General features: G+C 46.0%; 1 protein-coding gene across 4 annotated transcripts in view; it reads left to right on the top strand.

Moving 5' to 3' along the window:
* The window catches only part of TRANK1 (tetratricopeptide repeat and ankyrin repeat containing 1), a 120,306-nt gene extending 116,623 nt beyond the window's left edge, over positions 1-3,683 (top strand). For all 4 annotated transcript variants that reach the window (XM_054019391.1, XM_054019389.1, XM_054019392.1 and 1 more), the window contains 2 exons: positions 733-834; positions 2,390-3,683. In XM_054019391.1, the coding sequence (XP_053875366.1) occupies positions 733-834; positions 2,390-2,499 (212 nt within the window). In that variant the 3' untranslated portion in view covers positions 2,500-3,683. The remainder of the gene's footprint in view (positions 1-732; positions 835-2,389) is intronic.
* The last annotated feature ends 8,895 nt before the right edge of the window (positions 3,684-12,578 follow it).

Raw genomic sequence — 12,578 nt, forward strand, 5'->3', positions numbered from 1 at the left:
CAGTGAAGTCAACACAGTTGTTTCTTTGGGAACTGTAGCAAACCTATCATCGGTTATTTGTCTAAGAAGTCATCTGCCAACTAGAGTACTTCTGTTCAATAAAAATTCTGATTATTATTGTAATACTAATTATTCACATACCTAATTGTTAATGATAGATTTAGCTGCAAGATCTCAGGACTTGTTATCTTTGTTTTTCCATCCTGGAGGAAACTTTACATACAAGTTTATATTTTGCTTCTGAAGTTTTTTTTGTTTTTTAAGTGTTTTTGTTAAGTCTGTAATATTACATTTGTAGTGTATTGTGCATGAACCTGTAGAGTTTAAGGGGATTGAGGAGAGAATTCAAGGAATCTTCTCATTTGCACCCTGCACAGAGCTAGCCATAATGTTGATGGGGAGTTTAGGCTGTGCATGGCCTTTCTAAAAGGGACAGGGTGAGGGTGTGGCTGTGACCACCCCCCCGCCCCTTCTGGCAGAGTTGATTGATGATGCGGAGAGGAGTGCATGCTCTATCCTCTTCCATGGTGGTCTCTCTCTCCCCTACAGCATGTACTTCTGGAAGCCCCCAGGAAGAATTCTTGTTGATTCAGACAAAATCCTTCCTAGAGTTTTCAGCGCAGCATGGCCCTATAACACCTTTCCTTTAGAGTGGGCTGTCTTTCTAAGTCACTATCCAGCCCTCAGATAATAAGCACGACCTTAGTATGTTTAACAATTTATCTATTTCAGCTGAAGAAATAATGGCCAAGCCTGTTAGCAGTTTATCCGTTAATCTTGGTGATGCTTGTAAATGGCTGAAGAGCACCGAGTCACACATGGTAAAGGAGGAAGGTACGTCATCAAATTATGCAAGTCTCCATATCCACAGAAATTATGTGGTTATATTTTAATTTGGAGGTACTCACCTTCTAGGTTTTATCAAGGCCCCTACCATTATTGCGTAGCCAAAGAGGACTGAGTAGGCTGTGTACGCAGGTAGTGGTGGGTCAGGTGCGCTGTTCAGAACAGAACAAATAACTATTAAAAGGGAAGGGAAATGGAACCTTCTTCACCAAACACTAGGGAATTTGTTTCTCAGAACTTTACAGCATCAGTATGTTTATGGACTGGTATCTGTATAACCCCAAGTTCTTAGGTCAGTGGTTTCTAATAGGAGTGATTGTTCTTAACCATTTTTTTACGTTCTCTTTTCATCTGGGTACAGGACAGAAGAAAGACAAGTCAAAGGGAAATAAAAAGATCCCTACCTGTAAAATATTCTTTCTATAAGACCTAGTGATTTGCATATGTACCTTAATCCATCACAACACTTAAGCTTAACGTTAAGCATGGGAGTAGTTCTACTAACTTCCTTGGGAGTACTTTGGTGCTTAAAATTAAGCATGCACCTAAGTGTTGGATTAGGGCAATAATAATGATGTTGAGAAAGGAGGCAGTATCCAGTAATAAAGCTTCTTGAATGTCATGTTTTTCCTAATCTAAAGCTGTGGTTTTAGACCAGTGATTTTGATCACCATTACATATCCTGTTATCCTCTGACAATACAAAGAAAGAGATAATTAAAACATAGTATGAGTGAGCTCTTAGTTCTACAAACAGCATTAAAACCTTATTCCTGCTCTCTTTTGAGGTCAATGGGGAAATGCTTACTGATTCCAGTGGTAGCAGAATCGGTCCTGAGTGTCTGTCCACCATTAGCAGGAGGTATCCAAGGGAGAAATAAGTACTTTGACACACAGATTAGCCATTAAGATATGCTCTTCTGTTCACGTCAAAACTTAATAGAGGAAAAATACTTTATTAAAAAGAAGTCATGATCATAAATAAAATTAAGTCTTCAATGCAAAAGGTATATCGAAGCAACAGAGACTGTAATGTTCATACCAAAAAATGACTTGTAATTGATTCATTGGTTGAAGCTAATGAGTCTACTCAAGAAAGGTAATTATTTTAACACTTAGGTTAAGATGCTTTTGTTCTTAATTTTGCAATCATAAAATGTAAATATGCAAGAGGAAACTGCTAAGAAACTATTGCTGCTAGGAAAGCTTTCAGAGAAACTTTGCCTCCCCCCTCCCATATTTAGCTTTAATAGTGGTACTTCATTAAACTTGATTTTATTTATTTGGTTGTAAATTATTTTATTATATAAGATTGGTTCATTGGTTCACCAGTTCATCCTTATTCAGCAACACACTTTAGCACATGTTTAGGTCTTCTTGAAGTCAGTTGGTCTTAAGCACAAGTTCCATACCACCTCGTGCTTAGTGCTTTGTTGAATTGGGGCCTGAATAGGAAATGGCTATAGTGTGTGTTTGGTAATGCCTTTAGGAAAAGAAAGTTTCGATCTTATACACTTTTGAACAATTTGTTGTTTTTTAAATAGGTTTTGCAGATGACAGAGACTTTGAAAATGAAGGAGAGGATGAAATGGCAGCTTTTGAAGAACTAATCCCTAAAAAGTCTTCAAGAAAAAAAGGAAAACGTAGAAAATAATAATTTGAAAAATATGCATATGACTATCCCACCCTGTACCTCTGTAATTTAGGAATAAAACTGTTAAAGGCTTTAATAGAAAAAAATATAACGGGATAGGGACAGCAAGGGGGAAAATGTGAAAAATACCAGCAAAGATTTTTTACTTTTGATTGTTTTTAATCATTTATTTTGGGGGAACAGTGACCTTACCTGCTTGAAGTTATTTTATAAATTTATGTATTTTAAAAAATAAACTGCAACAGGACAAACTTCAGGCAGAACCAAATGGGCACCTCAGAAGTGACAAACGCCAGCATGTAACTTAAGTCATGTCTACATTAGCAAGCTTACAGCGGCACCGATGCAGCTGTAAAATCGCTCATGTAGCCGCTGTATGCCGATGGGCGAGAGCTCTCCTGTCGTCATAATTAAACCACCTCCAACGAGCGGCAGTAGCTATGTGGGTGGGAGAGCATCTCCCACTGACATACAGCTGTCCACACTGGTGTTTCTCTCAGTGTAACTTACGTTGCTCAGAGGGGTGTTCCCCCTCCCTCCCTCCCCACACACACATTCCTGAGTAACATAAGTTCTACCAACAAAAGTGCTAGTGTAGACGTAGCCTTACTAATTTGAAATGAGACAGTGGAAAGAATAGCACTTTTCTGCCTCTACTCAGGGGTGTTTCTCCATCTATTCCTTTTCCTGCTTTTAATTTGCATCTTTGCCATCCTGCTGAGCTGGAACACTCAGGGGGAGGAAGATGATTTCTGATTTTTTTTTTCTTGGAGGATTTTAATATCTTTTTTTTGGACTGTCCAAGACAGCTTGTCCCTGGAGGACATGGTTTCAGATAGCCATGGTCAACTAGCCATGTTTGGAGGAACTTAAATCTCCTTGGGGGAACTTGAAATATCTCTTCTATTAATTCCAGAGTCAGGAATGGTGAGTACAGAGAGTTCTAAACACATTTGTATGTGTGTTCTATCACCATTGTATACATCTCTAGTTAGATATGAACAAGAAGTCTTTTTTTCCTATTTGTTCTTGATTTGATTATGCTCTGTACATATCAAAAACATCTGATGATTCTATAAAGTTAAAGATTGTTTATACATTTTACTTATTTTATAGATTTGACTTGCCAAAAAAAAATCTTTACATGTAGTACATTTTATAAAGCCAACAAGTCTGATGTTATAGCCTGATGTGTCATTTTTTAAAATTGCTGTGCAAGGGCTGCTCACATACAAAAGAGCTGCGGGATTTGGGACAAAGTACAGAATGTGTAATGGTGCTCACCACCATTGCAATTTCTGGCAGTTCACATCTCTGTTATATACTCTTAGGATGTTTTTGGTATTTTTAATAATTGTGTTACTATGTGGCTGAGATATTTAGTTTTGAAAAGGTAGCTATTTTGTTTTCACATATCAAATTGTGTTAGTAGTTACCAGACCCGTCAAGAGAAATTTGGGGCCCTGATACATAGGGTTCGTGATCCCTCTCCCATTTCACTTTGGTTACATAGACATTAGACTTTTTTTGGGGGGTGGGTACTGACCTCAGGGGCCCTGGTACAGTTGTCCCTCTATTTTTTCCCATCACCCACCCTGATAGCTACCCAAGCATTTTCCTCTGGGCCCATTGCTTTGGAAATTGGATGCATTGCATTCATAAAAGCAAAACATCAGCGTGGACGTGGGCAATATGGGCAGCAATAATAGCCATCTATCAAGTACCAACCACCCATCCATCACAAGAAGAAAAATGTATTATCCGATGGCATTTTCAGTGTGCTCTATGAAATGAGTGGATCGGTCTCATTTTGATTTTTTTCCGAGGTGGTGTCCACATCCCATCAGACACTATCACAGTTGGCAACTTGGCGATGGTCATGAAAACTGATATACTCGTTCTGCTCTAAGCGTGGTACATCCAGGCCGCTGGGGTGAAGGTGCCGTGGCAGTGGAGTTGGGAGAAAACCTATCTGTCATTGCCCATACTCTGTGTGCTCCTTCTTTAGCTTTCAGGGCTGTATATCTAGTGCACGTGCACAGCTAGTAAGCTTGAAGGTGTGTATTGTTTTCTTCTTAGCTCCCCCAACCCTGCCAAACAAATAGGAATATTAACATTTTAAAGCCTATATTCCTGTAACATTAAAGTCAAGTGTTTAAATACTCTTGAGTCAAAGAATAAAAAAGGTAAGATTCTCAGTAACTTTCTTGGCTATTTTGCACATACTGCATGTTGAAATTTCAGTCAGTTAATTTTTTTTAAATTTGTATCTTAAGATTTTGGTTTTTGTTGTTCACTGTAAACTATAAATATACGGGAGGGTCATGCAAACATTACTCCAAGAACCTCAACTGTTGAGTTTCCTGACTTGAGTGTTTAAATTCTTGACTTTAATGTTAGCTAAACAGTTTTTGTATTTTAATTACATTTCATATTTGAAAAGCCCTTCACATTTATATTTTAGTTATTACATATATACTGGCCTTCACTTTAGTGAAAAAGTTAGACATTTAGGTGTGTTTTCCCATAAAAAGCATTTAAAAAACAAATAAAATTACTGTAACAGACCAAAAAGTTGAAACAGATATAACAAAAGCAAAAACTTACGCTTAAAAGCCAAATCATAGTACACTTGTACAGGGACTTTAGATTCTTTGTGCAAAGGAAACGGCAAATAAATGCAAATGAATCCATACAAAAAATCTGACTCCAGTTTTGGATCAGAGTTGCTGGATGGAACCAGTCTCAGCAGTGAGCTGAATTCAAACAGCTCCCTAAAGTCTCTGAAGTTCACATTCAGATTTCCAACCCCCACCCCCACCCCTTCAAATTCAGGAGTGTCTGGATCCAGAGTTTGGCTCTCCTCAAATAGAGACAGAAAATCTGGGTCTGAAGATCAAATCTCAGTGCTTGGCTTGAGCCTCTTTTTGGTGTACATAAATTCTTGCCCTCTCCCTGGCCATTCTCTTTGAATAAAAAACCCGCTGTTCATGAACCCTATCCTAATGTGTGATTAATGCAATGACGTTACAGTTCATTCAAATCTCTCTCGGTTTATTTGATGATTTAGTGTAATGTTCCTGCCTCTCAGGGCGTCCCCTTCAGTGGTGGAGAATCAGTGCTCATGGCTGGTTAGTCTCTCGGCGGTTCTGGCTTGCGGCTGTGCAACTGAGCAGATCAACCATCTGAAGCTCAGGTGTAGCTGAGCAAATCAACAGTCAGTGGTTCAGGTCTTCTGGCCGAAGGGTTAGCACTCATCCAGCCCTGAGTGCGGAGCCAGAGGTAGGGGGAACTTGGGTCCACCCTGCTCCACCAGGTCTCAAACAAGGGCCCTAGAAATGACAGGTTGACAGGAGAACAGGGTTGCTGTCTTGCCTCCCTCCAACACTGGAGGACCCATGTTTCTGTTCCCTGGCATTCCTACCAGCATCTGGAGGGACTGCTCCATGGCCTCTGGGGCCTGGTTCCCGGTCTTATCGGGCAGCCTGCTCTCCACTCCCTCGTTGGGCCTCTCAATCTCTTCAGGCAGCAGCTGGCTTTCCCTCCAAGCCAGCTCCAGCAGATTGTCACCTGCCACAGCCGGTCATGGGCTCTTCTGGTAGTTTGGCTCCCTAGGAAGGACAACTAACTCCTTCCCTGGTCCTTCCCAACTGAGCTGCGGGGCCCTGTTCTTATGCTTCTTGCCCTGCTCTGCCCCTGCACTTCCTGCAGAGACTGTACTCTTTCAGAAGAAAAATGTATTCGTCTTCAAGCTTCCAGTTATGAGTGGTGAACTATCAGGCTCTCCTGGGCCAGTACAAATTCAATCTGTGGGGCTCCCTGCCCATATTTGAGGACTCTCTCCAGGAGCGGGATAAGGAGTTCAGGGCGCTCGTGGAGGAAGGGGCAATGCCAGCTCGAGCTTCCCTACAGGCTGCCTCGGATGCTGCGGACACGGCCGCGCAATTGATGGCCTCAGCGGTGTCCATGAGACGGGCATCATGGCTCTTACTCTCTGGGCTGTCCAGCGAGGCGCAGTCTTCCTACAGGACCTCCCATTTGATGGGAAAGTCCTGTTTGCAAAGGAAACAGATACAAGCCTGCATGGCATGAAGGACTCCCGGATGACCCTCCAGACACTGGGCCTATATGTCCCGGCTCTGACAAAACCTAAATTTAAGCCGCAGCAGACTTCTACCCTGGCCGCCCTCCCGAAGTACGAGGCCGCCTATAAGAAGCAGCGGGACTGTAAGAGATGCCCTCAAAGGCAGTCTCGACCTGCCCCGCAGCCTGGACCCTCTAAGGGCAAGCAGGTGGGAAAAAGGCGGTTTTGTCGGGACGCTCGGGGCATCCCGCCAGTCCTCGTCAGGGATCCACTCTCAGCAAGTTTGCAGATGACACTAAACTGGGAGGAGTGGTAGATATGCTGGAGCATAGGGATAGGATACAGGGTAGGGATAGGACCTAGACAAATTTGAGGATTGGGCCAAAAGAAACCTGATGAGGTTCAACAAAGACAAGTGCAGAGTCCTGCACTTAGGACGGAAGAATCCCGTGCACTATTACAGACTAGGGACCGAATGGCTAGGAAGCAGTTCTGCAGAAAAGGACCTAGGGATTATAGTGGACGAGAAGCTGGATATGAGTCAACAGTGTGCCCTTGTATCAGAGGGGTAGCCGTGTTAGTCTGAATCTGTAAAAAGCAACAGAGGGTCCTGTGGCACCTTTAAGACTAACAGAAGTATTGGGAGCATAAGCTTTCGTGGGTAAGAACCTCACTTCTTGCATCTGAAGAAGTAAGGTTCTTACCCACGAAAGCTTATGCTCCCAATACTTCTGTTAGTCTTAAAGGTGCCCCAGGACCTAGTGTGCCCTTGGTGCTAAGAAGGCTAACGGCATTTTGGGCTGTATAAGTAGGGGCATTGCCAGCAGCTCGAGAGACGTGATCATTCCCCTCTATTTGACATTGGTGAGGCCTCATCTGGAGTACTGTGTCCAGTTTTGGGCCCCACACTACAAGAAGGATGTGGAAAAATTGGAAAGAGTCCAGCAGAGGGCAACAAAAATGATTAGGGGGCTGGAGCACATGACTTAAGAGGAGCGGCTGAGGGAACTGGGATTGTTTAGTCTGCAGAAGAGAAGAATGAGGGGGGATTTGATAGCTGCTTTCAACTACCCGAAAGGGGGTTCCAAAGAGGATGGATCTAGACTGTTCTCAGTGGTACCTGATGACGGAACAAGGAGTAATGGTCTCAAGTTGCAGTTGGAGAGGTTTAGGTTGGATATTAGGAAAAACTTTTTCATTAGGAGGGTGGTGAAGCACTGGAATTGGTTACCTAGGGAGGTGGTGGAATCTCCTTCCTTAGAGGTTTTTAAGGTCAGGCTTGACAAAGCCCTGGCTGGGATGATTTAGTTGGGAATTGGTCCTGCTTTGAGCAAGGGGTTGGACTAGATGACCTCCTGAGGTCCCATCCAACCCTGATATTCTATGATTCTATGATCCAACCCCAATAAAACTTCCCTTCTCCAACCGGTTTTGTGCTTTCCTCCCGGAATGGTCGCGGATCACCTTGGAACGATAGGTCCTCAATACCACCTCCTGGGGTTACACCCTCCAGTTTACCTCCTCCCTGCCCAACTGCCCCCGTCCCTCCTGAGGGACCCCTCTCACAAAGCTCTGCTCGAGCAGGAGGTGGGGCGGCTCCTGGAATTAGAAGTGATTGAGGCGGTGCCTGAGGAGTTCATGGGCAAGGGGTACTACTCCTGTTACTTCCTTATCCCGAAGGCCAAAGGGGGGCTCAGACCCATACTGGACCTACGGGGCCTAAACCAGCACATGGTGAAGCTCAAATTCCGCACGGTCTCCCTGGCCTCCATCATCCCCTCCCTGGATCCTGGGGACTGGTACGCTGCTCTCAATCTACAGGACGCGTACTTCCACGTCCATATATTTGAGGGGCACAGGTGCTTCCTCCGGTTTGTGGTGGGACACAATCATTACCAATTTACAGTCCTCCCATTTGGACTGTCCACTGCCCCCAGGATGTTTACAAAACTCATGTCGGTGGTAGCGGCCTACCTCAAACGGCAGGGGGTCCAGATATTTCCTTTTCTGGACAATTGGCTTGTCAAGGGAACCTCCGGGTCGCAGGTGAGGGATCACGTGGCACTCCTCCTGTCCACGTGCACGGCCTTGGGACTACTGGTAAACAATACCAAGTCCACGTTAGTCCCGGTACAACGCATTGAGTTTATCGGGGTGCTCTTGGACGCAGTGTTGGCCAGGGCCTTTCTCCCACCAGACAGGTTTGAGACCCTGAAGGGTCTCATCGACTCGGTCACGAAGTTCCCGGTTACAACAGCCAGGGTTTGCCTGCAGCTCTTTGGCCATATGTCAGTGTGCATGTATGTGGTGCGTCACGCCAGACTCAGGATGAGGCCCCTCCAGCTCTGGTTGGCCTTGAATTTCTCCCAGGCCAAAGACAGGATGGACAAGGTCCTCTCAGTGCCAGACTCAGTGATCACCTCCCTGAGGTGGTGGTCCACCCCAAGCAACGTACTCCAAGGGGTCCTGTTCAGGGACAAGGCCCAGTCGTTCGAGCTGGTGTCTGATGCGTTGGACTTAGGTTGGGGAGCCCACGTGGGGAGCGTTCAGACCTAAGGTCTGTAGTCGGCTCAAGATCTGACCCTACATATAAATGTCAAAGAACTCAGGGCAGTGCGGCTGGCATGTACGGCCTTCCGCTCACGCCAGGAGGGCAAGGTAGTCAAGGTCCTCATGGACAACACAACCTCTATGTTCTATATCAACAGGCAAGGCGGGGCCCGGTCCTCTGCCCTCTGCCACAGAGCCCTCAGGCTGTGGGACTTCTGTATAGCCCACAATATCCACCTGAAGGCCTTCCACTTACCGGGCGCCTGGAACGAGAGGGCCGATCGCCTAAGCAGGGACTTTGCCTCACAACATGAGTGGTCCCTCCACCCGGAAGTGGCCCACTGGCTCTTCCAAAGGCGGGGGAACTCTCCAGGTGGACCTGTTCGCGTCTCGACAGAACTGGCAATGCCCCGGTTCTGCTCCAGGGGGTGTGTGGGAAGGGGCGCTATCTGTGATGACTTTCTCCTATCCTGGTCAGGCAGGCTCCTCTACGCCTTTCCCCCATTCCCTCTAATCAGCAGGGTCCTGGAAAAGATAAAGTTGGACAAGGCCTGGGTCCTCCTAATTGCCCAGGCAGTACTGGTACGGGACCCTCATGAGCCTGGCGGTAGCTCCGCCATGGCAGTTACCGCTCCGCCCGGACCTGCTCTCACAGGATCAGGGCCGCCTCCTCCACCCCAACCTGGCGGCACTCCATCTCACGGCGTGGCTGCTCAATGGTTAGGGGGAGAAGAGAGGGCGTGCTCGGAACAGGTTCAGCGCATTCTCCTTGAAAGTAGATGGCCCTCCACTCGCTGCGCTTATTTGGCTAAGTGGTCATGATTCTCTAGGTGGGCAACGAACCAGGGTGTCTCCCCAGTGTCCGTCCCATCCAGCTTGTCCTTGATGACCTCCTCCACCTGAGGGCCGAGGGCCTGGTGCCCTCATCGGTCAAGGTGCACATGGCGGCCGTATCAGCCTTCCATCTGCCAATCCAAGGACACAAAATGTTCTCTCACGCTATGACTGGCCGGTTCCTTAAAGGTCTGGAACACCTCTTCCCGTACTTTAGACCCCCAGATCCACAGTGAGACTTAAACCTGGTCTTAGCTCGTCTCATGGGGCCCCCATTTGAGCCGTTGGCCACTTGCTCCTAGTCTCATCTTCTGTGGAAGGTGGCATTTCTGGTTGCTATCATGTCAGCTAGACGAGTCTCGGAGCTCAGGGCCCTGACCTCCAAACCCTAGAACACGTTTTTTCACAAGGACAAGGTCTAGCTCCGCCCACACCTCATGTTCCTTCCTAAGGTCTCCACATACCACATGAGTCAGGACATTTTTCTACCGGTCCTCTGCCCCAAGTCTCTCACATCCAGTGAGGAACGCCACCTCCACACGCTCGACATGCGGTGGGCTTTGGCTTTCTACCTCGAACGGACTAAGCCATTCAGAAAGTCCTCGCAACTGTTTGTCGCCTCGGCTAAGCGTGCGAGGGGCCAGCCGATTTCCACCCAGAGGCTTTCCAACTGGATCACTTCCAGTCCTGTTATGAGCTGGTGGGCGTTCCCCCGCCGCCCAGTGTGAGTGCACACTCGACCCGGGCGCAGGTCTCGTTGGCTGCCTTCTTGGCCCACATCCCCATCCAGGACATTTGTAGGGCTGCCATGTGGTCCTCGGTTTACACATTCACCTCGTCTCCCAAACCAGAGATGACGCTGGATTCGGCAGGGCCGTCCTCCATCCTGGGAACTTGTGAACTCCTACCCATCTCCAACAGATATAGCTTGGAATCACCTACTGTTGAATACACATGAGCAATCACTCAAAGAAGAAAAAACAGTTACCTTTTTGGTAACTGGTGTTCTTCGAGATGTGTTGCTCATGTCTGTTCCACATCCCATCCTCCTTCCCCTCTGTCGGAGTTGTCTGGCAAGAAGGAACTGAGGGTGGGGGGAGCGCGCAGCTCCCCTTATACCGCACCAGGCAGAGGCCACTCCAGGGGTCGCAGGGGGTGCTTTCCACCCCTCCCCGCACAGGTACTGCTCGGGGAAAAACTTCCGGCACCAGTGCACGTGGCAAGTATGCACGCCTACTCTGGAATAGGTTTCAGAGTAACAGCCGTGTTAGTCTGTATCCGCAAAAAGAAGAACAGGAGTACTTGTGGCACCTTAGAGACTAACAAATTTATTAGAGCATAAGCTTTCGTGGACTACAGCCCACTTCTTCGGATGCATATAGAATGGAACATATATTGAGGAGATATATATACACACATAAGGTGCCACAAGTACTCCTGTTCTTCTTTTTACTCTGGAATAGACATGAGCAACACATCTCGAAGAACATCAGTTACGGAAAAGGTAACTGCTTTTTCTCAAACTTTTGTATTGGTGACCTCTTTCACACAGCAAGTCTCTGAGTGCCATCAACCCCTCCCCCCCATAAATTCAAAACACACTTTTAGAAATATTTAATACTATTATAAATGCTGGAGGAGAAGTGGGGTTTCGGACGCTGCATACTGTTTTTGTTGCAAACTCTTCCAGTCTATTGTTCCATCCCCATTGGGTTCTACAGGAACAAAGGACTAGAAAAATCTGGCTAGAAATCTGGCATGCCATGAGAAGGCAGCAAATCACCAGAGAGCATTCCCTAAGTGGAAAGAGCTTGAGATGAGACTAAGGTTAAAGGCCACCATAGATGATCAGCATCAAGAGAAGATTGCATCAGAGTCTCTTTACTGGCAAAATGTTCTGAAAAGACTCATTGCCATTGTGAGAATGCCTGCTACCCAAAACCTAGCACTGCATGGCACTTCAGATCAGCTGTATGTGCCAAACAATGGAAACTTCCTTAAAATTGTGGTGCTGATGGCTGAGTTTGATGCTGTACTCCAGGAGCATCTAAGAAGAGTCATCACCCAAGAAATGTACACACACAACTACCTTGGAAAAACAATTCAAAATGAGATCATACAGTTACTGGCAACAAAAGTCAAACAGAAGATTGTGGCAGATCTGAAATCAGCAAGATATTACTTTGTTATTCTGGACTGCACACCTGGCATCAGCCATACGGAACACATGACTTTAATGGTGCGTTTTGTAACAACAGAACCTAGTGAAAATGTCCCTGCAATGGTGACTGTCAGAGAGCATTTTCTAGAATTTATTGACATTGATGATACTACAGAGGTGGTATGACAAATATACATCTTAAAAAGCTGGAAGATACGGGAATTGCGATAGCTGACGTGAGAGGTCAGGGCTATGATAATGGTGCCAACATGAGAGGAAAGAACAGAGGAGTGGAGACACGGATCCGAGAGTTAAACCCTCAAGCTTTTTTTGTCCCATGCAGTTCTCATTCATTGAACTTGGTGGTCAGTGATGCAGCAGCAGCTTCTAATGAGGCTGCTGAATTTTTTAATGTAATTCAAAGCATCTATGCATTTTTCTCTGCATCAA

The sequence above is a fragment of the Malaclemys terrapin genome, chromosome 2, assembly GCF_027887155.1.
Source record: "Malaclemys terrapin pileata isolate rMalTer1 chromosome 2, rMalTer1.hap1, whole genome shotgun sequence".
Lineage (NCBI taxonomy): Eukaryota > Metazoa > Chordata > Testudines > Emydidae > Malaclemys > Malaclemys terrapin.